At 40.8% G+C, this 24,680-nt stretch overlaps 1 protein-coding gene across 6 annotated transcripts; it reads left to right on the top strand.

Annotated features, from left to right (window-relative positions):
- The first annotated feature begins 2,101 nt into the window (after positions 1-2,101).
- On the top strand, positions 2,102-23,354 carry PLAAT1 (phospholipase A and acyltransferase 1). 6 transcript variants are annotated; one of them, XM_065943191.1, is made up of 5 exons: positions 2,102-2,136; positions 10,482-10,615; positions 11,232-11,370; positions 16,196-16,464; positions 23,005-23,354. In XM_065943191.1, exons 2-5 carry the CDS (start codon positions 10,553-10,555, stop codon positions 23,104-23,106), a joined length of 573 nt encoding a protein of 190 aa, XP_065799263.1. In that variant the 5' UTR covers positions 2,102-2,136; positions 10,482-10,552; the 3' UTR covers positions 23,107-23,354. The 6 variants fall into 6 exon arrangements, with proteins under 6 accessions (XP_065799263.1, XP_065799265.1, XP_065799264.1 ...); XM_065943193.1 differs by lacking the exon at positions 2,102-2,136 and adding an exon at positions 2,231-2,328; XM_065943192.1 differs by lacking the exon at positions 2,102-2,136 and adding an exon at positions 2,854-3,044.
- Positions 23,355-24,680: the final 1,326 nt, after the last annotated feature.

The following is a 24,680-nucleotide window of genomic DNA, read 5'->3' as shown; positions in this document are numbered from 1 at the left end:
AACTTCTTTATCCATTCATCTGTCAGTGGACATCTAGGCTGTGAGGAAGAGCTCTTGACTAAGAGACCTGATCTGGATCCTTCCCAGGGGGAGGCCCTGAATGAGGAACTCCATGGTTCAGGTCTCAGAGTGACTGCCAGAACCTGAGGAATCATGGGTTTGTTGTCAGGCCCAAATGAGAGAAAGAATAGGAAAGTGCTTTGCTACTTATAAAATATGCATTAAAAAATAGAGTTCTTCTGGATAAACAACAAGGTCCTAATGTACAGCACAGAAAACTATATTCAAGATCCTGTGATAAACCATAATGGAAAAGGATATAAAAAAAGAATGTCTACATGTGTACAACTGAGTTATGTCGTTGTGCAGAAGGGATTAGCACAACGTTGTAAATCAGCTCTTCTTCAATTAAAAACCAAACCAAACTGGAGTTCTTTTGAGGACTAACGTCACCCATTGCCGATTGACTTTAGCGTCCATATGTTAAAAAGGCAAATAATGATTCTTGTTAACACTGGGCTTTTGCTGGACTTTATTCACAACAAACATGACAAAAGTATCTCCATTATGGTTATTTCAATATGTTTCAACCCTTTCAACCTAACTAGGCAGCAACTTAAAATGTTATCCATGTGGTGCTTCACTTAATATAATAGCCAAAATAATGGGAATTAGTTATTTGGTTGTAATCTAACACCTGGTCCCATCACATATCATGTACAGCCCTTGATATCCCAGGACTACAACTCTGGATTCAGGCAAACTGGCTATTACTACCCTCCGCTAATTCCTCATTCTTTCTGGATGGAAATTTTAATTCTGTACTGTTCATCCATAGAGTACCGCAGAGGAGTGATTAACTATCTCTCCAATCTGTAGGAAGGAAGAGAGAACTCAGAGTTCTCCTGAACGTCAAAGCTTTCTCTGTTTCTCCTACAAATTCCATTCAGGCATCAAATTGAATTTACTCTTAACCGAATGCATTTTATCTATACCTGGCAGGGATCTAGAAGTAAAATTACAAGATTTATTTCATTTTAATTCTATCATGATGCATTTAATCACAAATACCCCCCAAAAATGAAAAGATAATTTATCATTTTGTTCTGACTGAGCAACCCTCCTTGGTTCACATTCATGAATCTATAATGCAGGGAGGAGAGCGGATGATTAAGTGTCCGATTAGAGAAAACAGATTAACCTGGCAAACATAATAAATTTAGCTCATAAGCAGGATGGCTTTATAAATGCTCACAATAACTCTCCTGCATAAAATCATGAACCACAGCCTTCAGTGATGACTCAATTGAAATAGTTGGGGAACATAAAGCAAATGCATGTTTATGGATCTCTTTTTGACACATTAAAAGAACACCGAAATCTAATTCAGTTTATAACTCTAAAAATACACTAAAGAGGGAACATGTAGGAAAAATATTAACTCATAAAAATAAAGCTACACTCTCAAGTGTTCAAGTTTCTAGTTTATCAATAAATATATCTAGATTCCACATGTTTTCAATGTTCACTGATTAATTTCCAAAGATGTCAAAGCCAGACCCTTATTTCAAAACCTGCAGGTTCACCCTTAACCTTCACCACAGAACCTGGTTCCTTTATAAAGGCGGCTACATCTTTAGGTAGTCCTTATTCCATTGGGACAAAACAACATAAAATTAGAGAGCTAGTTCAGCCTTTGAATCAGTAGGGGAAAAAATCCTTTCTTTCAGCTGAAAGTCCATTTATATCAGAGTAAAAATCTAGGTTAGGACGACTTGTTTGAAGGCAAGTCCTTGTGCTTTGCTCCAGAAGGTTCACTTAGCAGTCTGTGGGCCTTCCTTACTTAGCTGGTTTGTTTTCCTGGCCTCCCTTTTTTAGCAAGGAGAAAATGGATACCCTTCACGCCCAGCTTTATTTTTAAACTCTCAAGGCTTTATTCCTGGAGGCCTCTGTTGGCCTATGGCCTGAAAGAGAGTCGGATAGGTGCTGCCCTGTCACACGCACCCAGGTCACACTGAATAAGAGACCCGCTCTGCTCCTCTAAATAGAATCAGGCCACTGTCTGGGGCCGGGCAGGGCAGGTGGGGGAGGGGAACTGGCTGCCTCGTCTCTAAGGAAGGCCGCATCCGGAGCCAGGTGAATTTCCCCCTGGAAGAAACTGGAACCTGTGCACCCTGCCTTCCTCCGTCCCCCACTCCGCCCACTTCTGAAATTGATTTTAGGTGCAGGGTGGCGACACGGAGGAGGCCAAAGTGGGTGGGGGGTCCACGCGTGTCCCCACAGTCCCGGGCGCTGGCTCGGGCTCACAGAATACACCATGTTTTGTAGGTATGTGTGGAGGGGAGGAGGAAGGTTTTTTAAGGTCACTGCTTCCTCCCTCTCCCATTCCCCCCATTACCCTCCCCCCACTCCCCAGCTTAGACTGAGATGCTTTCTGGGGGCACAGGGACCAGGACCCTTTCTATTGACTCCGAGGGTCTGTATAGAGCTAGGAGGGGGCGCACTTCGAGCGGATGCAGCGTGTATTCGTGCTCACAACATTTCTGGGCGCAACAAGACAAGTTAACAGTACACCCTCCGCGCCCTGACCAGCCAGGACGTCCCAGTGGCGGGGCGCGGGTCCTTGGCGAGTTAGCGCGCTGGGGCTGCGCCTCGGCTGTGGGGTTTGCGTGTGTGCCCGTGCGGGCGGAGGGCGGGCGTCCTGGAGGGGCTCCCAGCAGTGCGGCGTTGGGGCTGAGAGGCGTGTGCGGGGTCGGGGCGAGCGGGCGGAGGGTGCTGCGGCGGCGGCGGCGCGGGGCCGGCCTGGGCGGCGAGCGTGCGTGCGCCGCAGCGTCGGGGCGCCGCGAAGGCTCCGCGCGGCAGGGTGGCGTTGGCGCCGGAGGCCGCCTGGTTACCGCCCTGGTTACCGGTAGACGGCCAGTGCCGCCTTGACCTCCCCCCGGATGGAGTGGAGCCCCGGCCGTTAGCGGGAGGGGCAGCAGCGGTGAGGCCGGCCCGACCCCAGGACCCGCTGCCACTGGTGGGGACACCAAGCCGGCGTCGGGGTGAGGTGTGCCGGGGATGGGGGGGGAAGACTGCTAGGCCCCCAGGCGGCCTTGCTGAACCTACTGTCAGCCAGAGCCCCAAGAACCAGTGGAGAGCATGTAATTTCACCCACATCTTTTTTTTTCTTTCTTTTTTTTTTTTTAAAGAGGCCACAGGGAAAGAGAGACCCGCTTTCCCAAATCACACAGCTATCAAATGGCAGAACAGGGACTGGATACCTTGTCTTGCTTACCAAGGCCTCTTTCCCGTGCGTGTGTGGCGGGGAGGTGCGCAGGGGGGTGGTAAATCGCTTCAGTTGTAGCCAACTCTTTGCCAAGGCCTCTACCTTGTCTTGCTTACCAAGGCCTCTATCCCGTGTGTGTGTGTGTGTGTGTGTGTGTGTGTGTGTGTGTGTGTGTGTGTGTGTGTGTGTGTGTGTGTGTGTGTGTGTGTGTGGTGGGTGCTGGTGGTGGGGTGCGCAGGGGGGTGGTAAATCGCTTCAGTTGTAGCCAACTCTTTGCCAAGGCCTCTACCTTGTCTTGCTTACCAAGGCCTCTATCCCGTGTGTGTGTGTGTGTGTGTGTGTGTGTGTGTGTGTGTGTGTGTGTGTGTGTGTGTGTGTGTGTGTGTGTGTGTGTGGTGGGTGCTGGTGGTGGGGTGCGCAGGGGGGTGGTAAATCGCTTCAGTTGTAGCCAACTCTTTGCCAAGGCCTCTACCTTGTCTTGCTTACCAAGGCCTCTATCCCGTGTGTGTGTGTGTGTGTGTGTGTGTGTGTGTGTGTGTGTGTGTGTGTGTGTGTGTGTGGTGGGTGCTGGTGGTGGGGTGCGCAGGGGGGTGGTAAATCGCTTCAGTTGTAGCCAACTCTTTGCCAAGGCCTCTACCTTGTCTTGCTTACCAAGGCCTCTATCCCGTGTGTGTGTGTGTGTGTGTGTGTGTGTGTGTGTGTGTGTGTGTGTGTGTGTGTGTGTGTGGTGGGTGCTGGTGGTGGGGTGCGCAGGGGGGTGGTAAATCGCTTCAGTTGTAGCCAACTCTTTGCCAAGGCCTCTACCTTGTCTTGCTTACCAAGGCCTCTATCCCGTGTGTGTGTGTGCATGTGTGTGTGTGTGGTGGGTGCTGGTGGTGGGGTGCGCAGGGGGCTGGTAAATCGCTTCAGTTGTAGCCGACTCTTTGCGACACTATGGACTGTAGCCTGCCAGGCTCCTCTGTCCAGGGGATGCTCCAGGCAAGAACACTGGAGTGGGTTGCCGTGCCCTCCTCCAGGGGATCTTCCAGACCCAGGGATGGAACCCACATCACTTTATGTCTCCTGCATTGGGAGGCGAGTTCTTTATCGTTGTTGCTGTTGTTGTTCAGTTGCTCAGACTCTGCAACCCCATGTACGCCAGGCTTCCCTGTCCTTCACCATCTCCCAGAGTTTGCTCAAACTCATGTCCATTGAATTGGTGATGCCATCCAACCATCTTGTCCTCTGTTGTCCCCTTTGTCCTCCTGCCTTCAGTCTTTTCCAGCATCAGATCCTCATGGAAATGAGTTATAATATAAACTTTTATTATTATGCTATGTTAGGCTTTGGAACAACCAATGGTGATATCACTTTGGCATTCAGGACTCTTAACATAATTTATGTGCTGGAAAAGCCCAGCCATTCTCTTCTCCCTTCTCTCCTTCATTTATTAAACATTCTGGGCAGTTATTTGTGCCAGATAAGCTCTGCAGCAAACTGAAGGTGTAGAGATAAGCAGGAACCGGCCCTCTCCAAGGAGCAGAAAATTCCCTAGACACCAGTAAGTGATGCAGGTGTAGCGAACATAGTGGGTGTTAGAGAAAGGAGTGGTGGTAACTTGGAAGCACACAGTCAGTTCTGGCTGAGTGAAGGAAGACATTGGGGAGGAGGTGGCATCGGATCTGGACCTTTAAGGGTGGGTCATTTGGAAATGATCAGCAAATGTGAAGTAGATATTTCACTATTAGCAACATAACTCCAGGTGAGAGTGAGGAATAATGGTTTGGTTTGCTTAGAACATAAGGATGAGCAAGGAGTCCAAGAATACAGATTGGGTGCAATGCAGATCCTCAACATGACGATCCATGGAGGGGTTCCAGGCAAAGAATGACTGGGCAGTGGCTGAGGAAGGTTCATCAGACTGGGAGGTGGACCCCTCAGCTGTAGGGAGAGGATTTTGGACCAAGGATCCTTGCAGCTCTGAGAGTTTGTGAAGTAGCCAATCTGGGAACAGGGAGATTGGTGGAACCGTCTCAGCGCGGCAGGGCTATGGATGAAATGTGCTGCTGGAGTGGGAAAGGGGCCAAATTGAATTGGGAGACTTTTGGACTGAAAGGATAGCCCGTGCTCATGTTTCAGACTGCCGATAGAGTCCTTGGGAGTAGTTTGTGAAAAAGTGCTCTTAGTATGCTTGTAGCGCGGGTGACTCCCTGGACATGAGCTGCAGTTAATCAGCCTGTCCCTCTCTGTGCAGGGGGCTGTTCTTTCTTTTGATGTGTCCCCGGGACCCACAGGAAGCTATAAACAGGGCAGCTCGTTTTGGCAGTTGAAAGAGGAAATTTCTTGCACAAAGATTACAGACTTACTTTCTTGTCACTCTTTATTATAAACTAGTCAAACAATTCTGCCCAGATGAACTGTTAAAATGAAGTATTTTTACCTTAAAGGTGACACACAGAGCTTTCAGCAGAGGACTTAAAAATGTATCTTTAATTGGTTCTGAATTACTATGTTTCAGAAGCACGACATGACATACTTGGGCTTGAATGAAATGGGTGGATGGCCATGAAAATAAAATTATTCAAGCAGACAGATTTTAGACATTTTTCTAAGGTATGAGTCTGGGAACCTTCTAAATGCATCTAGAACCTTTTCATCTCGACACCTCCCCTGCAGAGAGCTCCCTAAGGCTCCACTTCCGATGACTCGCTGGTTCCATGTATGAATGTTTAAAACCTTCCTATGATGTTTTATGAAATACACATTCTATGTGCTGTTATAGCTTCTTTGTCTGGTGGATATTTAAGGAGAGGGAAAAGATGAAATGTTGTTTTATAGCAGTTCCTTTGGTTAATGATGGTAATCAGTGATGTAAGGAAGGAGCATGCAGTCTGGAAAAAGAAGAGACTTGGGACTGAATTATAGTTCTGTCACTATCTGTGTGACTTTAGTTCTGATACTTAAATCGTATGAGTCTCTGTTTCCTCATCTGCAAAAAGGTGATGGTAATCATCAGGTCACAAATGTCACCCAGTCTCAAAGGTCAGTAAGGGAGGAGATACAGCGCACATGGGGACATGCAGTTAAGGATGAAGAGCCTGACCTAGGCCCAGGCTCATCTAAGTCCAGATGTGGGTTCCGCCCTTTCCCACGATGTGACTTTGTATGAGTCCCTGAACTGCTATGAGTGTCAGGTTCCTCATCTTTAAAAACAGGGGAAATAATTATATCTACTTTGTGGTGTTGGTTTGAGGATTGCAGTTACTGGGAAATAGAATGAGATGAACACTGGAGATCAAAGAGAACTTGGAAGGCCTCCTTACCCTACCACCATCTTCCTCACCCACCATGGAAATCTTTTTATTGACTGTGACTGTGTTTAAAGATCCTCAATGACAGGGACTGCTATCTGTACAAGGTCCTCTGTTTCATTGTTAGGTCACCTTCAATGTAAGAAGAATTTTCCTTATGTACAGCTAAAAGCTGTCTCAGTGTAATTTCCACATATTGTTCCTCTTCTGTGCTCTGTGGGAAAAAATACAGTGATTTTTCTTTTGTATTAAAGATTTTTATTTTGAGGTAACTGTAGATTCACATGCAGTTGTAAGAAATAATGCAAAGAGATCCCTTGTACCATTGCCTGCTTTTTCCCAGTGGCAACTTGCAAAACCACACTGCAGTATCACAAACAGGTTATTGACATGGACCACAGGGCGAGGCAGAGTATTCCACCACCTCTAGCATCTCTCATATGTTGCCTTTTTATAGCCACACCCACTTCCTTTTTACCACTTCATTAACCCCTGGCAACCACTATTCATTCTCTATTTTTTATAATTTGGTCATGTCAAGGATGTTGTGTATAGATGGAATTATATATATAACATGTTGTGTCATTGGCTTTTTTCACTCAGCACAGTTCTCTGGAGATTCATCCTGGTTATGTTGTTGCATTTGTCAGCAGTTTGATCCTTTTTAATTCCTTAGTAATGTTCCATGTTGTGGATGTGTCGCAAATTGTTTACTGTTCACCCATGGAAGATCATCTGGGTTGTTACCAGTTTGGGGCTATTATAGGTTTTTGTACAGATTTTATACAGGTTGTTGTTAAATATAAGTCTAATGTCTTCAATCTCTGGAATAAATATGTAGGAGTGCAAGTGCTGGATCATGTGGTAATTATAAGGGCTTCTTTGGTGACTCAGTGGTAAAGAATCTGCCTGCAGTGCAGGAGACATAGGCCCCATCCTTGGGTTGGGAAGATCCCCTGGAGGAGTGCTTGGTAACCTACTTTAGGATCCTTGCCTGGAGAATCCCATGGACAGAGGAGCCTAGCAGGCTACAGTCCATGGGGTTGCAAAGAGTCGGACACGACTGAAGTGATTTATCATGCACGCTCACATGGTAATTATGAGTTACGTTTTTAAAGGAATTTCTAGAAATTTAAAGGAATTTCTGCTTTGAGTGACTGCAACATTTTATATTTTCACCAGCACTGAGCGAGTGATTCAGTGACTCTAAATCCCTGCCAGCATTTTCTGTGGTCACAGTTTTTTTTTTTAATTTTAGCTATTATGATAGATAAGTAGTGCTATCGTGATTTTAATCAGATTTCCTTAATTCCTAGTGATGTAACATGGCTTGCCTGACATCTGTGTCTCTTTGACAAAATGTGTCATCGTGTCTTTTGCTCAGATTCTAATTGTATTTTTTTCTTTTTAATTGTTAAGTTCTGAGTGTTCTTTTTATGTTCTTGATACTGGTCCTTTCTTGGATATGTGGTTTTCAAAGCTGTTCTTCTGCTCCATAGCTTATCTTTTTTGTCATTTTAGTGGAATCTTTGGTGTTGCAGAAGTTTGACATTTTGAAGACATCAAATTTGTCAGTTTTCCCTTTTATGGACAGTACTTTTGGTATCAATTTCCCAGGTGGTGCAGTGCTAAAGAATCCACCTGCCAAAGCAGGAGACACAAGAGACGCTGGCTCGATCCCTGGGTCGAGAAGATTCACTGGAGAAGGAAATGGCAGTCCTCTCCAGTGTTCTTGCCTGGGAAATCCCATGGACAGAGGAGCCTGGCGGGCTACAGTTCATAGAGTCGCAAAGAGTTGGACATGACTGAGCACACATATGCACACTTTTGGAGTCAAGTCTAAGAAATCTTTGTTTACCCTGGAGCCTGAGGATTTCTTCCTATCTGTTTTTCTTCTTTATGTTTTATAATTTTATATATAAGTCCCAAAGTGACAGAAGTAGCATAGAGAAGACCTGAAACAAGAAATCACATCTCTCACACCTAGGCCAGTTATTTTTTTCCCCTCCATGTTTTATAATTCAAGGATTTCAGTGAGTATTTTTCAGAAATTGGCATTTGCTGCTCTCATTTTAGCTGTAAAATGGGATAATAACCTAATAAACTCAAATCATGGTAGATTAAAAAAATTAATTAGGGTTAATTGAGATAGTGCACTTGAAAAAAAAAGCATGTTACACTACAAAGTACTTTCTGTTCAAATAGTGGTTATTATTATAAGCTTGGCTAGGTCTGTGAATGCTAACAGGCAGCTGTGTGTGCTTGCTGTTTTCTATTCATGGGAAAAGTGTTTGTTTATATCATAGTATAGTATCTGTTTTTCCTTTTAGTGCTCATGTGGCCAAATTTTGAACTGCCATTTTAATAAGACTCAAACATATTTGAGAGGGTGGTTAGACTTAACGGTTTCCATAAAGTTGTTTTAATAGTTGTTTTTCAACAGATGGACAGCTTGCATTTGGCCTCATTTCTGTGACAGGGTGATGATTGAAGTTTTCAACAGATGGCATACAAATACTTGGGGAAACACCCTCCCAATATTAATTGTTGTAAAAAAGACTTTTAGCGTGCCAGGGAAATAATAGTCTGTATTCCCAAGTCCTTTGCCGATGCTATTGTAATTATAATTTAGATGATTTGGAAGTTTCCCTTTCTGGCACTGGGGTTTATTTTGTAAATGAGTATCTACATTAGAGTGAGAGATGCCGAGGAATACTCTGTTGCCAATTAGATGTTCAACATGGATATAGCATGAAATCCCCTTTTGATTATCAATGAATGTACATAACTTCCTTTTACTGAGTCATTCTGCTTCAATGCTATACATAGGAAATATAATGTTCCATAAAAATCACCCATCAGAGACTTATATGTTTGTTCTTAAAAATACTGTCTTCAAAGGAAAAAAAATCACCAAACTGAGAATTTTCGGACATACACATCAATGTGATGAACCCCCCAAAACTTAAAAATTGTCTCCTTTCTGCCTCAACTACTTTACACTGTTTTAGGATTCAAAAATGAAGAATCAGACAGTATGCAGGGCAATCTGGAGGGTGTTTGTGGTTGTCACAGTAACAAGGGGCATTTGCTGATATTTAGTGGGTATGTTGCTGAACCTGAATTTGGGTCCTCTTGCTTGACCTGCAACAAAGTCAATCTCCTGAGACTGGGGTGTGGTGAAGGAAAGTACAGCATTCATTGCGTGGTGCCAAGTAAGAAGAATGGGCAGTTCATGCTGAAAAGATCTGAGCTCCCCAATGGCTTTCAGAGAAGGGTGTTTAAAGGCAAGGTGAGGGAGGCGGCCACAGGCTGTGTGATCAGCTTATGCTCAATTCTTATACTGGATAGTATCCATGTGAAGTTTCAAAGATGATTAATCTTGTGATTTCAACCATTTGGGAGTCCATATGCTGGCGGTCAGTAGTTTTCACTTGTAAAAACAATTTAGGAATGTGTCAGATCTTTATCTGTGTCTTTCAGGGAACTAGGAGTTTAGTGACTCTACCATGTGGTTGATTTATAGTCTAAATTGTTACCAGTTTTCCCACTCAACAGCTATTCTTTTTTTCTACCTTTTACATTTCCTAATCATTAACTCTTCTTTTAAATTCATTAACTCTTTTTTTTGAATAGAAGTTAAAACAAAAAAGTATTTGTGGGGAACATCCTGAAGATTAGCTCTTTAATTGAGCCAGTTGAGACATATATACTACTTGTTGTGTGCCAACTACTTCTTTACTTATTTTAAATTTATTTTTAGTTGAAGGATACTTGCCTTACAGTGTTGTGTTGGTTTATGCCTTACACCTATTCATTAACTCTTGAGCCAGCCTCTTGAGACTCAGGGGAGGTCTGGGAGACTAAAGTGAAAGACTTCTACTTCAGAGGATAGTGACACAGGGAATTGCATGTGGTTTCAGGCGGAGGCAAGTGTGCCTAGGTCCCTACAGCACAGTTCAGCCCAAGGAAGAAAAGTCCTGTGTCTTACAGTATGCCTGGATATCAGACTGGACACTCAGCTGAGCCTGGAACTTGTGTCTGCTTAAAACACAGAGTAAGTTTTGCAAGACAAGGTTTTTGCTTTTTTTTTTCTTGCACAGAATGTTAGTGACTACCCAAACCTCTTCTTTTTGATTTTACTATGTTGCTATATGAAAGACTGAAAGACTCTGATCTTCTACTTCTAAACCCTGACTTATATTATGTTTATTATAAGTACTTTATTATTATATTTTTGTGTATTCATGAACTGAGCATTTACATAGTAAAACAAATATTATTACGAATTTACTTCCCCTTTCTATTCCAAATAGGGCATCATATTAATTTTTGAAATCTTGTGTATAGGTAAATTACATTATCCATGAATTTCTGGATTTAAAGAGAGAATTATGAAATGCTTATTATAACAAAGGAGCCCTGGGGTTAATCAGTATGAGAAGCATGGCTGTAGAAAATTAAGCAATAGTAGACAATTTCTTTCTCCACTTGCCTGTATGTGCACACATAATTCTGTGTTGGAATCATTCAAAGGACAGTGATGTGAGCCTAAATATTTAATAAGGTATGCAATCCCAATAAAGTCTGTATTGTTATGTTTCTATAGAAGCCTTGAACTGATTTTCTTTTGGCAAGTCATATCAGCTAGATCTTGGTGTCTGTCATTGCAGATGGCATTTAATGACTGCTTTAGTTTGAGCTATCCTGGCAATCCTCAGCCAGGGGATTTGGTTGAAGTGTTTCGTCCTGGTTATCAACACTGGGCACTGTACTTGGGTGATGGGTATGTTATCAACATAGCACCTCTAGGTAAGTTTTGCTTTCTGAAGTTCCTGGGAGTTTTTTAGCTTTCTTGCTGCAAGAAGTAATCATGAACAAAATCATAAAATAAAACAAACCAGAAATACAATGTAGAAAGTAGGTAAATCCAGCTGATCTAGGTTTTTGGAAGGATATTCTAAGACATCCTGGGGTGTGAAGTCAAGTAGGCCTTAGGAAGCATTACTACTAACAAAGCTAGTGGAGGTGATGGAATTCCAGCTGAGCTTTTTCAAATCTTAAAAGATGATAGTGTGAAAGTGCTACACTCAATATGCCGGCAAATTTGGAAAACTCAGCAATGGCCACAGGACTGGAAAAATTAAGTTTTCATTCCAATCCCAAAGAAGGGCAATGCCCAAGAGTGTTCAAACTACCATACAATTCATTCGTTTCACATGCTAGCAAGATTATGCTGAAATCCTTCAAGCTAGGCTTCAGCAGTAAGTGAACTGAGAACTTCCAGATATACAAGCTGGATTTAGAAAAGGCAGAGGAACCAGAGATCAAATTGCTAACATCCATTGGATCATAGAGAAAACAAGGGAATTCCAGAAAAACATCTACTTCTGCTTCATTGACTACACTAGAGCCTTTGACTGTGGACCACAACAAACTGGAAAACTCTTAAAGAAATGGGAATACTAGACCACCTTACCTGTCTCCTGAGAAGCCTGTATGCTGTATAAGTCAAGAAGCAGTAGTCCGAACTGGACATGAAACAATGGACTGTTTCAGAACTGGGAAAGGAGTACGTCACGGGTGTATATTGTCATCCTGCTTATTTAACTTATATGCAGAGTACATCATGAGAAATGCTGGAAGATAGTGAAGGACAGGGAAGGCTGGTGGGCTGTAAAAAAAAAAGTTGGACATGAGTTAGCGACTGGACAACAATGAACAATTCTAAGGCTAAAGTGGCATTGAAGAAATCACAAAAGCCAGGTGACATTAAGGTTTTAAACTTATGGATTAAAAACAATTAAAAAGTAAATAATCAACTGGGGAAAATATTTGCCACAAATGTGACAAGAGTCAGTGTCTTTATGTATAAAACAAACAGATTATTTCAATCACTTAACATCTATTTATAGATTTTTCTTGTATGTGCCAAATATTATTCAAATGCTAGGGATACATAAGCCAGTCCCTCCACAGTGGAACTTAGATTCTAGTGGACAGAGAGAGAGACAGAGAGAAAGGAGACAGCCTGAGAGAAGGCGTATGAACAGAATACAGAAAGCAGTATTAGATTAGAGATAAGTGATATGGAGAAAATAAATCATAGAAGCAGGATAGGAAGTGCTGGGGAGTTGTAGTTGCTGCAGTTTGAAATTAGCTGGTCAGGAAAATCTCATGAGAAAGTAACATTTGAGAAGACTTGAAAGAGGTGAGGAAACCCAGCACATGATATTTGGGGCAAGAGTTTCTTCGTCTGAGGGAACAGCGAATACTCAGATCCTGACAGACAAATGGGTAAAGATTGTGAGCAGTTTGTAGAAGATGAAACTCCAGTACCCATTTTTAAAGCGTTCAGCTTTTCAGTCATCTAGGAATTATAAAATGATAGATTTTATGCCTCTCACATTAGCAGAATTTAAAAAAATGAAAATCAGTGTTGATAAAGATATAATGAAATGAACACAGGATATTGTTGATAGAAATACAAGTTGATAAAATCATTCCCCAAAACAATTTAGCAAGATGTGTTAAGAGTCTTGAGCTTCCCTGGTGGCTGGGTGGTAAAGAATCCGCCTACAATGCAGGAACTGCAGGAGACATGGGTTTGATCCCTGGGTCAGGAATATCCCATGGAGGAGATCATGGCCACCCACTCCAGTCTTCTTGCCTGGAGAACTCCATGGACAGAGGAGCCTGGCGGGCTACAGTCCATGGGATTGCAAAGAGTTGGACATGACTAAAGTGACTTGGCATGCACACATTTTAAGAGTCTTAAAAGAGTTTCCCTGCTCTGACCCTGTAATTTTACCTCTATGAATCTATTCTTGGGGAATATTTTTAGAGAACTTATTTAGTATTTGTGTATGAAAGTGTTCACTGCTATCTCATTTATAATGGTTTAAGAAAAGGACAATGGGAAAAAAAATGGGAAAAGAAATAAGTAACTGTTGATTTTTTATGGTGGGTAAAAAAATTAGACAATGGATTAATAAGATTAAAAAGGTAATGGTTAAATGAATTATGATTTAGCCACAGATATTAGGATTCTGTGTTTGGTAGAACTTTTTAGTTGCAAGTAACATAAATTAGTTTAGACAAAAGGCAAATTCTTTGCTTCACTGAAGGAAACTACAGGAAGGGTAGAGATGATACTGGTCTCAAGGATACCTGGATCTAGAAGTTTAAACACTATCAAAACTCTTTGTCCCACATCTGCATTCTTTTTGTATATATTTTATTTATTTTCCCAGGCTATGTCTAAGAAGCTGAATTGATGACCGTAGGCATCCTTAGGCTCACATCCTTATAGGCTGGTGACCCGCAGGAGAGAGAGACTTCCTGTCTGCTGAAGTTGGAAAAATCATGGAGAATGACTCTTGATTGTCTGGTGTGGGTCCCCTGTCCGTTACTGAACCATCACTATGTCCCAGAATGGGACAGTATGACTGGCTTAGACAGAGTCTTTTCTAGAAAGAAAGAAGTAGTGGTAGGATGAGGTGCTAAGCAGACTGAAACAGGGGCTACTTTAACAGCTGAAAGTCATTTCTAGATATCTTTAATAGCATGAAAGATGGTCTTGTATGATAACCATTGGCAAATTACAGGTTAAAAGTGCAATGTGTAATATGGTACCAAGTTTGTAAAGAATTCATATATACACACATACATGTTAATGCAAACACATAAATGTGTATTTGCAAGTGATAAAGACAGTATAAATACATTAAAATAATAATGATAGTTATTTCTGGCAGGATAGCAGGTGATTTATATTTAGTGCTTATGCTGTATTTTTCTGTATGTTCTACATGTTTAGAAATGAGTACAAGCTATTGAGAAAAATGTATGCAAATAACAAATAGCCTAGAATATTTTTCCCCTCAAGATACCTTTAAAAAGAAGTGTTTACAGGCTGAAGTTTTACTATCTTGAGAGTTTCTGAGAACTTGTAATGAAGTGATTTTTGCGAGATTTTGAGCTATTTGCCACTTGTTCTGGACTATTGGAAATGGCAAATAAAATAACATTTATGATACAGAACTATTCATTCTGTGGAGTCTAGTAATTAATACTAAGGAATTCTTTATATCATCTCTGCAGCTTTCACATTTAGAAAACAATATGAGGCTTTTGCACTGTTTCCTTTTTTTCACGTCTTAAGCTCCATACTAATATGGTTCAAGCACTGAGCTTTGATCCTGTAGACTGAAATTAAATTCCTGTTTCTGTTAACTACTTGTGTGATGTTGCACAAGCCAGTTTCTCTCTCCAAGCTTTGATTTTGTCATCAATAAATTGATTTCTTCAAACTAGTTGATGAGTAATTCTAACTAGGATATATGTGTTCTGTGAACTTGTACTGTGTAAGTACAAGTTGGTATTAATTGTAATTAATTGGCGTTAATGTAAGGTATTAATTGAAAATGCTATTCCACTGAAAAGGAGTTCAAAGGAGTGGAAAAAAAGAGGAGTAGGAAAAAAAGTGTGCTTTTAGTCATCATTGAAAGGAAAAATATCTAAACATTGGTTATATAGCCGTCCTTCATCTCATGGTTTACTTGAACAATGGTCAAGCATAGCAATCTTGGGCGGACAGAGAGGCCTAGGGCCTGGCCTTAAAGCTGAACACTAAGGAATCACTTTTCCAGTCTCAGATGATAACGATGGCAAGTCAGGATACAGAGATTTTGGGCTCTTTTGGCAAATGCTTACCAATAGAGGCAGTAAGATGGAGTGGTGGGGCACAGGGCATTGTAACAGGTGGGTGGAGCACAGCAAAGGACCACATAGAGTGGATAGTGCCTACTGCATTAGGTTTAGTTTCAGGACTTAGTTTCTTGGCTAAAGGAACTAGGAAAATAAAGTCAGGGCACCAGCTGATCCCAACTGACCCTGTCAAATGCGTAGCGTCCCCTGCAGATTTCAAAGTAAAGCCTGATTAAAAGAACAACTGTGAAAGTAGAGAGGTGGCTGTAAGAAGTGCAGCTTAGTTGTAAGAGGAGAGCATCAATCTAAACATTCTGCTGCTAAGCCCAAGCAAACTAGTTTAGAAGGGTTCTAATGCCAAAAAACAGGGGCTTTATAGAAAAAGGGGGCAATGATCTTCTCTGTACTGTGTTAGAAACATATGCCAAGATCCCTAGTAATAATACTAATTGATAGAGAACTTATTCCTCAAGAATGAGTAGATTTTTCACACTCAGTTTGTTCTATTTATTGTTGTTTAGTTGCTCAGTCATGTCCGACGCTTTTGCAACCCCATGAACTATAGCCCACCAGGCTCCTCTGTCCATGGGATTTCCCAGGCAAGAATACTGGAGTGGGTTGCCATGTCCTGCTCCAGGGAATCTTCCCGACTCAGGGATCGAGCCCTCATCTCTTATGTCTCCTGCATTGACAGGCAGATTTTTTACTGCTGAACCACCAGGGAAGCCCAATGGGGAGATACAAATTTTCAAAAAGTTTTCTTATATTCTCACTCTTACAATACTGAATAAGTGTTATCGATAAATTAGAGAATGAGTGTTGATGGTTAGTAAGATTAAGTGGTTTCTGGTTTGAGGATAAGTTAGGATGGCATTGGAATTCACTGGGCTGGATTGCTGTGTTTTGCTAACCAGAATTCTCCTTATAGAGGATGGCATTTCCGCATCGTTTACAAGTGCCAAGTCTGTATTCAGCAGAAAGGCCCTGGTGAAGATGCAGCTTTTGAAGGATGTTGTTGGAAAAGACACATACAGAATAAATAATAAATATGATGATACATACCCCCCTCTCCCTGTTGAAGAAGTTATCCAACGATCAGAGTTTGTTATTGGGCAAGAGGTGGAATATGACATACTTGTCAACAACTGTGAGCATTTTGTGACTTTGCTTCGATACGGAGAAGGAGTTTCAGAGCAGGTGAGTTTTCTTTAGGAGAAATAAAAGTTTCTTAGATTGGGAAGATAATAACTACCCAATGTTGATCAAGTTTTAAGGCCTCAAACAAATGGAAAAGAACAAGAATATATGAGAACACTGAAGGACAAAGAAGGAAATTGAGTTACCCAAGGTCACTCAGAAAGTTCATGACCAAACAGACTAGAACATTTTGTGTCATGAATCTGGGGCTAGAAGGGACTTGAAGCAGAGTCAAGAGCATGGCTTTCTGTCTGTCTTAATGCCCCATGTCCTTCAGTGGCTTTTTTTTTTTTCATTACCCTACCATACAGCAGTTAAATCAGTAACTATATATACTGAAAAGAATGTTGACTTTTTTGAGTGAGAGCTCCTTTGCCAAAAACATAGATGATAGTGCTGAGATTGTTTTCCATTAACTGAAAGAGGCTAACTGACACCATGGATTTGTAAATGTCTTCAATTTCCTTGCAACACTAATTTCAAAGAAATGTTGTGCTTTTAAGTGGATCCTTTGATTCACTGAGCTTTTGGATGATTTTTTAGTAGATTAATCGACTTTATTTTTAAAGTAGCTTATAGTTTTGTTGTTTACCACCACTGTTCGGTAGTGTAGCAGATTCCTCACTGAAAGCAAGCTTGATTCAGTTGCCCTTGCCCTAGTTACCTTCCCACCAGTTCAATTGCATCATTGATATTTTAACCCAAAGATTTATTAAAGTGAATATAAAGGCTCCCAGTATCTTGAAATGGTGGATCTGTTGTATAAATGTCTATTCTAAGGATTGAAGTTATAACTCCATTCACGAAAGCTTGGAAGAATGGAAAATAGAATATAATAAAAGGATACATTTGCTTTTATTAAGAAATAATTTAATTGGAAGTTCATTTTTACTAGGAAATACATCACTATAATGAACTATACACATATAGCAATAAATTGTTTCTGAGCCAAAACACAGAGGATACAGACATAAATATCTGCTCATTTTTGCATTGAAAAGTAGTGGTATAGCTAGGAAATAAAGTTTGTTAATGATAAAGTTATCCACAGTACTCAATCAGCAATTTTTAAAAATGTGGCTAAATCAAAAGATACTACAGGTCTCTTTTTCCTCTGACTCTCACTTGTACTCTATCATCTTTTCACCTTTCATACCCAGATCAAGATCCATGAAAAAGTAGCTATTTTTCAGGAACTAGTAGAACTCCTCTCTGGCAGGTTCTTATGGGTGTAGTAACAGCCTTAGAGACACATCTGAGCTTTGAAATTCTGCTGATCTGAGCTAGAACCCCATCTTCACCACTTCTAACCTGGATAACTTTGGACACATTTATCAGTTTCCTAATCTATCAAACAAAGTTGTTTCATAGATTGTAAGAGATTTTTAAAGTCTTTTAGCATGTTCTATTAAATATTATTCATCCCAATAAAAGATATACTTCCATCAATACTACTTTTTATTTTAGCAATTTTATAGATCTTTGTTGATACTCTTCAGTAATATTCTGTTGATCTAACAGAAACTGCAGCATTTGAATTATTATTTTTATTACTATCAATAATAGTACTAATAACAGCTAATATTAGATTTGTTTCTGGGGTCCCTTTAAGGCTCAGGGATCTTGAGCATAGAACAGTTTCCTTGGGAAATGGCTGTGTATTTACAGTTCAGTTCAGTTGCTCAGTCATGTCCAACTCTTTGTGATGCCATGAATTGCAGCACGCCAGGCCTCCCTGTCCATCACCAACTCCAGAGTCTACCCAAACTCATGTCCATTGAGTTGGTGATGCCATCCAACCATCTCATCCTCTGTTGTCCCCTTCTCCTCCTGCCCTCAATCTTTCTCAGCATCAGGGTCTTTTCAAATGAGTCAGCTCTTTGCATCAGGTCGCCAAAGTATTGGAGTTTCAGCTTCAACATCAGTCCTTCCAATGAACTCCCAGGACTGATCTCCTTTAGGATGGACTGGTTGGATCTCCTTGCAGTCCAAGGGACTCTCAAGAGTCTTCTCCAACACCACAGTTCAAAAGCATCAATCCTTCTGCACTCAGCTTTCTTTATAGTCCAACTCTCACATCCATACATAACTACTGGAAAAACCATAACCTTGACTAGATGGACCTTTGTTGGCAAAGTAATGTCTGTGCTTTTTGATATGCTGTCTAGGTTGGTCATAACTTTCCTTCCAAGGAGTAAGCATCTTTTACTTTCATGGCTGCAATCACCATCTGCAGTGATATTGGAGCCCAAAAAAATAAAGTCTCTCACTGTTTCCACTGTTTCCCCATCTATTTCCCAGTTAAACAAAAAATGGTAAATGATAAAAAGATTGGAAAGGTGGAAGGATTGTGGGTCCTATCCTTTTCTTTGTACTTTGCTGTATTTTTTGAAAAAACTAATGGACTTTGCTTTTTCGAGTTTTAAGTTCACAGCAACATTGAGCTGGAAGTATATACAGAATTCCCACATATTCTCTACCCCCCCCCCCACCCTGACACACACACACATATCCTTCCCCACTGTTAGCATCCCATAGCAGTGTGGATTATTTGTTATAAAAGGTGAGCCAACATTGATACATCATTATCAACCAGAGTTCATACTGAAGGAAACCAGGGCACACCACCCCAAATATGTTACTTTGGCATAAGGATTATTCTGAGCAATTGCGAAGCACTTGAGTGGGAACAGAAAGAAATAAAGCTCCCTGCCCTCCCCCTGTTTTTCTAAAAGTAGGGCAGAAATTTTCAAAGGTGTCCCCCCTCCCCACTACCAGGAAGAACAAAAGGTAATCATCCGGGACAACCCGTGTTTAATGTAAGACCCTCCGCAGCCTGGAGAGGGCGCTAGAGGAGCCTACTTAACAAACTACTTACAGGCTTTTATCTACCTTTAGTTTCCTATCTTCCCACCGGTTGTTGCCCTTGGAAGACGAACCACTTCCCCCTCTCTTCTCTACAAATTTATTTTTCTTTGGTGAAGATGCTCTATAAATCTGAATTCTAAGCCACCTCTTTGAGTTATTTCTTCCCTGGATTTCTCCCATGAGTGTATGAGATGTGCATGTTAACCAACTTCTGTTCATTTTCCTCTTGTTAATTTGTCTTTTATTACAGAGCCTCAGCCGAGAACTTAAGATGGATAAAGAAAGAGTTTTCCTCTCGAATAGTCAACATTAGGGTTCACTCTGTTGTACATTCTATGGGTTTTGACAAATATATAATGACATGTATCTGTCATTACAATATCGTACAATATCATACAGCCCTGAAAATCTCTATTCTCTGCCTATCATTCATTCCTCCCTCTGCATAAACCTCTGATAATCACTTATTTTTTTTTTTTTTACTGCCCTGTGTTTTATCTTTCCCAGAGTGTCATATAGTTGAAATCATACAAAGCAAAGTGCACTTAAAATTCTTCCATGTCTTTTCATTAGATGGTTTGATTGCTCATTTCTGTTTATCACTGAATAATATTCCATTTTCTGGATGCACTACAGTTTATTTATCCACTAACCTACTGAAGGATATCTTAATTGCTTCCAAGTTGTAGTGATTATGAATAAAGTTGCTAGAAACATTTGTGTGCAGCTTTTTTGTGGATGTAAATTTTTGACTCATTTGGATCAACACCAAGGATTATGATTGCCAGATCATATGGTAAGAGTATGTTTAGTTTTGTTAAAAGGAAAAAAAAACAAAAACTGCCAAGCTAGCTTCCAAAGTGGCTGTACTACTTTGAATTCCCACCGGTAATGAATGAGAGTTCCTGTTGCTCCACATATTCTTTGGCATTTGGCATTGTCAATGTTTTGGAGGTCAGCCATTCTGATAGGTACATAGTGATATCACCATTGTTTTAATTTGCAATTCCTTAAATATGTATAATGTTGACCATCTTTTCATATATTATTTGCTATCTGCATATCATATTTGGTGATGTGTCTCGAACTCTTGTGCCCATTTTTAATTGGGTTGCTTATTTGTTTTCATATTTTTGAGTTTTAAGAGTTCTTAGCATATTTTGGAAAACAGTCCTTTATCAAATATGTCTTTTGCAAATGTTTTCTTCCAGCCTGTGGCTTGGCTTTATTTTTGTAAATTCCTAAAATCAACATTTCTCACTGTTAGAGTCTAAACAAGTTACTAAAATATGCCTGTCTTTGTGAACTGTGGCAGCACCCTTGAATGTGCCCATATGAGCTGACACAGTACACCCAGTGTGCTTCATTGCAGCACTGTAGCCTTAGAGTCTTGGGGGAAGACAGATTTTTGATAACCACTGTAGTTGGCTGTGACCCAGCTTCACTGATACCTGGACCCAGCTGCTTCATTTGTAGCTAACATTTCACTGGGCATGTATAGATCCTCAGAATGAGGTCTTTATCATGCCTGCCCCCCATCCCCCACACACACCTGAAAGCTGTATAGGACAGAGTGTGCAGGATAGGATTTGGTGATCTGATAATTCTAAATCAGTCACGAAGTAAAAGTTCTTGTTGATGCTGGCTCACCACAGACACCCTGGGATTTTTTAATCTTGCAGATCGATCCTGTTACACGTAACTCTAGGGGATTGTCCAAGTTATGTGGGATTTTTCCATTTAGAATGCAACTTGAAATAAATAAGTGTTTGGGTTTTGGGGAACTGCACACTGGAAGTGGTTTGTTATAATTGTATCTTGCCTGTGCAGTCTCAGGGAATTTTGATTCAGGATTGAGTTGTCTGTCCTCTCCCCAGGTCTCTTAGATATATGAGATTTCTCTCACATGTTCCGTTTCTAGTGGCTGAAAGACATCCAGTGAGTTAGGAGTGCATCTAGCTGTCCCCCTCCCCCCAAAGGATCCTGCAGGTTCTCCCAGGGCTGTCTCCTGCTGCCATTTGACACCTGTTTACAGACACCAGTTACACCTTCCAATTTTTTCACTGCTTGCCACTTTTCCTATGTCAGACCTCCTTGGGATCTCAACATCTGCCTGGAATTGCATGAGGGTTTGGGCTTGGTTCTGCCCCTTTTTGGAATTCTGCCAGGTATCTTGTATCTTCCACCCCATTTTTGCTCTTTGCTCCTTCTGTGCTCTGTGGGTTGTTCTCTGCTACAGTGAATTCTGCTTGGAAACAATTTAGGTAGCAACTAATTAAGAATTACAAATAAAAGAAATAGCCAACCAACCAAATACATAAAATTAGAATTGTAAACTAAAATAGGGCTTTTCAATTGTTTGCCAGTGTCATTCTCCCTGGCAACTAGGGATGGTGGCAGAGCAGAGAGTTACAGTTATAGGCCATGCCCCTGCAGACCACAGGATGGTGTAATGAAGTGAATACTCTTATCTTTGTGCTGCTTTCCTGGCCAGAGCCCTTGCTGCGTGTTCCCCACAGGGAAGCAGTTAGGGAGGGAGCATTATGTTGCATATGGGGGTGGCAGGATCAGTGTTGGAGGGCTGTGGGTTAGACGGAGGACATGCTCCAGGGTTACCTGGGTCAGATTTTTCAGCATTTGGGCTGGTCCCCAGAGTCGTTTAGGAAAAAGGCTTTGCTTTATTTGACAGCCTGATTCTTAACTCTTAGAAAACAACTCTTGTTTTCTAAATACCTGATGACACTGAAGTATCTGAATGTGACCTTTGGGTCATAAAATTGCACTCAAACCCTTGCAGATGGAAGGTAATATTAGTTGAGTGCCATGCAACCATGAATATTCATCAGTTCCCTCATCATGATGATGATTAATACCCTTAAAGCTATAAATGTCTGAACTCCTTTATGGACAATTGAACTTGAGAGTGATTTATTTTTGTTTGTCTACATGAGAAATTAATTTTTGCCATAATAGTTAACATTAGTATTGACTTATCTTGAAGTTTGTTTATTGGAATAGAAAGTGTATCTACCAAGTAAGAGTGTATGGTATTTAGCTCAAATCACATTCCTGAATTATTTTCCTAACAACTTTAATTCAGGGAACACACACACACATGCACACACACATGTCCATCCAAATACTGTCATCTTTTTAATAGAATTCTTGAATGAGTACTCCTGCTTTCTTATCTTGTCTATAGACCAATACACACACATACACACACACACACTATTCACCTTTGTATAGACCCAGCCAAATGAGTATGTGCTTAGGAGTAGGGTTGTATAGGGTGAGAATACATGACTAAACTATATCTAAACCCCCTGGTGCTATTACCTCCCTTGCGCAAATAACTTTTAACTTCTCAAATTGTATAAAACAGTAATGCTATACTGCCCAGGTGTACCATGATGATTATTAGGAATTGTGGCATAATAAGTTTACAAACTGTCAGAGGCTACAGAAATAGGACTGTATATCTGTGTGTGTCATAATTGTAATAATTATAAATTTCATCTTTGTACAAAATTTTTATTTTGCATTCAGCTTTAAGTTCATCCATTGTACATTAAAATGAGTCTCTGATTTAGGAAGCAAGCTAAAGCTGAAGTTTAGGACACTAAGATGCTTTTAGAATAAGATGTGTTTTTGATTCCTTTTTCCATATAGGCCAGCCGAGCGATAAGTACCATTGGGTTTGTGACAGCTGCTGCTGGTGCCTTCTCCTTGCTGGGCTTGTTTCCAAAAAGACTAAGAGCAAAATTCTATTAACTTACTGAAGAGATATTGGAGCTGAAGGAATTTGTGAGGAGGAAAAGTAACCTGAGATGAATACTTATTTTCAATGCATCATTATTGTTCCAAATTCCAGTGATGGATGGCAGACTCTTTAATAAATTGCTTACTGGTATTATCTCATCATTGAGCCATGGAAATTTTTCTCCCTTAGTCGTGTAGATTCATGTGGTAGCTTGAACAAGAAGCAGTGGCCTTTTGAATGAACCAGCAGCAGATCTTAATAAAACATCATTGTTTATCTTTTTTCTTCTATAAATATTGTTTTTCTTTCCCCTGAGGGTAACTATTTTGATGAAGAACCTTTTATATGTGACCAAAAAAAAAATGTTAAAAACCCTTGTTTGGATTAGTATCAAAATTCATATTCTTTTTCTGGTGAGAGAAGAAATTTAGAAATAAAGCATTTGGTTAGGCAGCTTAAGAATCTTTTATTAATAAACCATCTGAGAGTGGATACTCATCTCCTTGCCCCTGTGTAGGTGTGAGCAGGAGGTGAATGGGAGAAGGAGCTCTTGGTTCCAGTGTTTTGGATCCAATGATTTCCCTGGAAGCAACTCCTTTGTCAGGAGTATGTGACAAGCAGGAATGGGCTGTTGCTTCTACAGAGTTCCATTGTTCCCTTTGGATTTTGAAGTATTTGAAGAGCTTGGCCCTATAAACCCAAGTAAGACATCATTAAACATAGGTTTAAGGTGCCATATGTAGAAAACAATATCCTGTATTACTTTTTATGTAAGTCAAGGAGTGTGGCTCAGACTGCAAAGCAGCTGCCTGCAGTACAGGAGAGTTGGGTTTGACCCCTGGGTTGGGAAGATCCCCTGGAGAATGCAGTGGCTACCTACTTCATTATTTTTGCCTGGAGAATTCCATGGATGGAGGAGCATGGTAGGCTACAGTTCGTGGGGTCCCAAAGAGTTGGACATGACTGAGTGACTAACACTTTTACTTTTTCAATCAGGAAGAGACTCAGTTTATTCTTGGATTTTATTAATCATGTGTTGGATGAAACAAACTACTTTTTAATACCTTTCCAGTGGAATTCTTGTTGGTAGCAGATGGGGAAAAATGGACGACAGTCTCTCTCTCCTGGGATTATATCAGATATTATAATATTACCCTACAAACCACATTGCTAGTCAGTGACATCTTTATTGTTTCACAGCTAAAAGCATGGCATTAAAGGAAAAGTTTAAGTAAATATGGGGGGTTGTGGTGCAGAGAGGGAAACAAAAATATGGTAGATAAAGGTAACAAAACAGCTGCCTCAAAGTCTTTGACTTAGTAAACTGATTTGATTTTACTCCTGGGCAAAAAGTCTTTACAGTCTAATTGTAGGATTAAGAACAATGGTAACAGAAAGGGTCATGTGCTTCCATCAGGACCCATAGAGACCCTATCTTTCTTGCTGTTCCCTGACTAATCCCTTCCATTTCTATGGCACCAATTCTGTTTCCAGATAAACCCCAAAACACTCTCTTCCTCCCCTGTTCCTCTGGTAACAGAAAGTGTCTTCTGATAGCATGGTCCAAAATTATCCTTTCATTTTT

This window comes from Muntiacus reevesi, chromosome 8 (genome assembly GCF_963930625.1).
Source record: "Muntiacus reevesi chromosome 8, mMunRee1.1, whole genome shotgun sequence".
Lineage (NCBI taxonomy): Eukaryota > Metazoa > Chordata > Mammalia > Artiodactyla > Cervidae > Muntiacus > Muntiacus reevesi.
This window is presented reverse-complemented; position numbering and strand designations above follow the sequence as displayed.

Bases quoted from the DNA above. Each gene is read 5' to 3' on its own strand.
- PLAAT1 (XM_065943191.1), top strand. From the start codon at position 10,553: ATGCCTGGATATCAGACTGGACACTCAGCTGAGCCTGGAACTTGTGTC. The intron at 10,616-11,231 runs GTAAGTTTTGCA...CTGTCATTGCAG, and splicing joins GTGTCTGCTTAAAACACAGA to ATGGCATTTAATGACTGCTT. The intron at 11,371-16,195 runs GTAAGTTTTGCT...TTCTCCTTATAG, and splicing joins TATCAACATAGCACCTCTAG to AGGATGGCATTTCCGCATCG.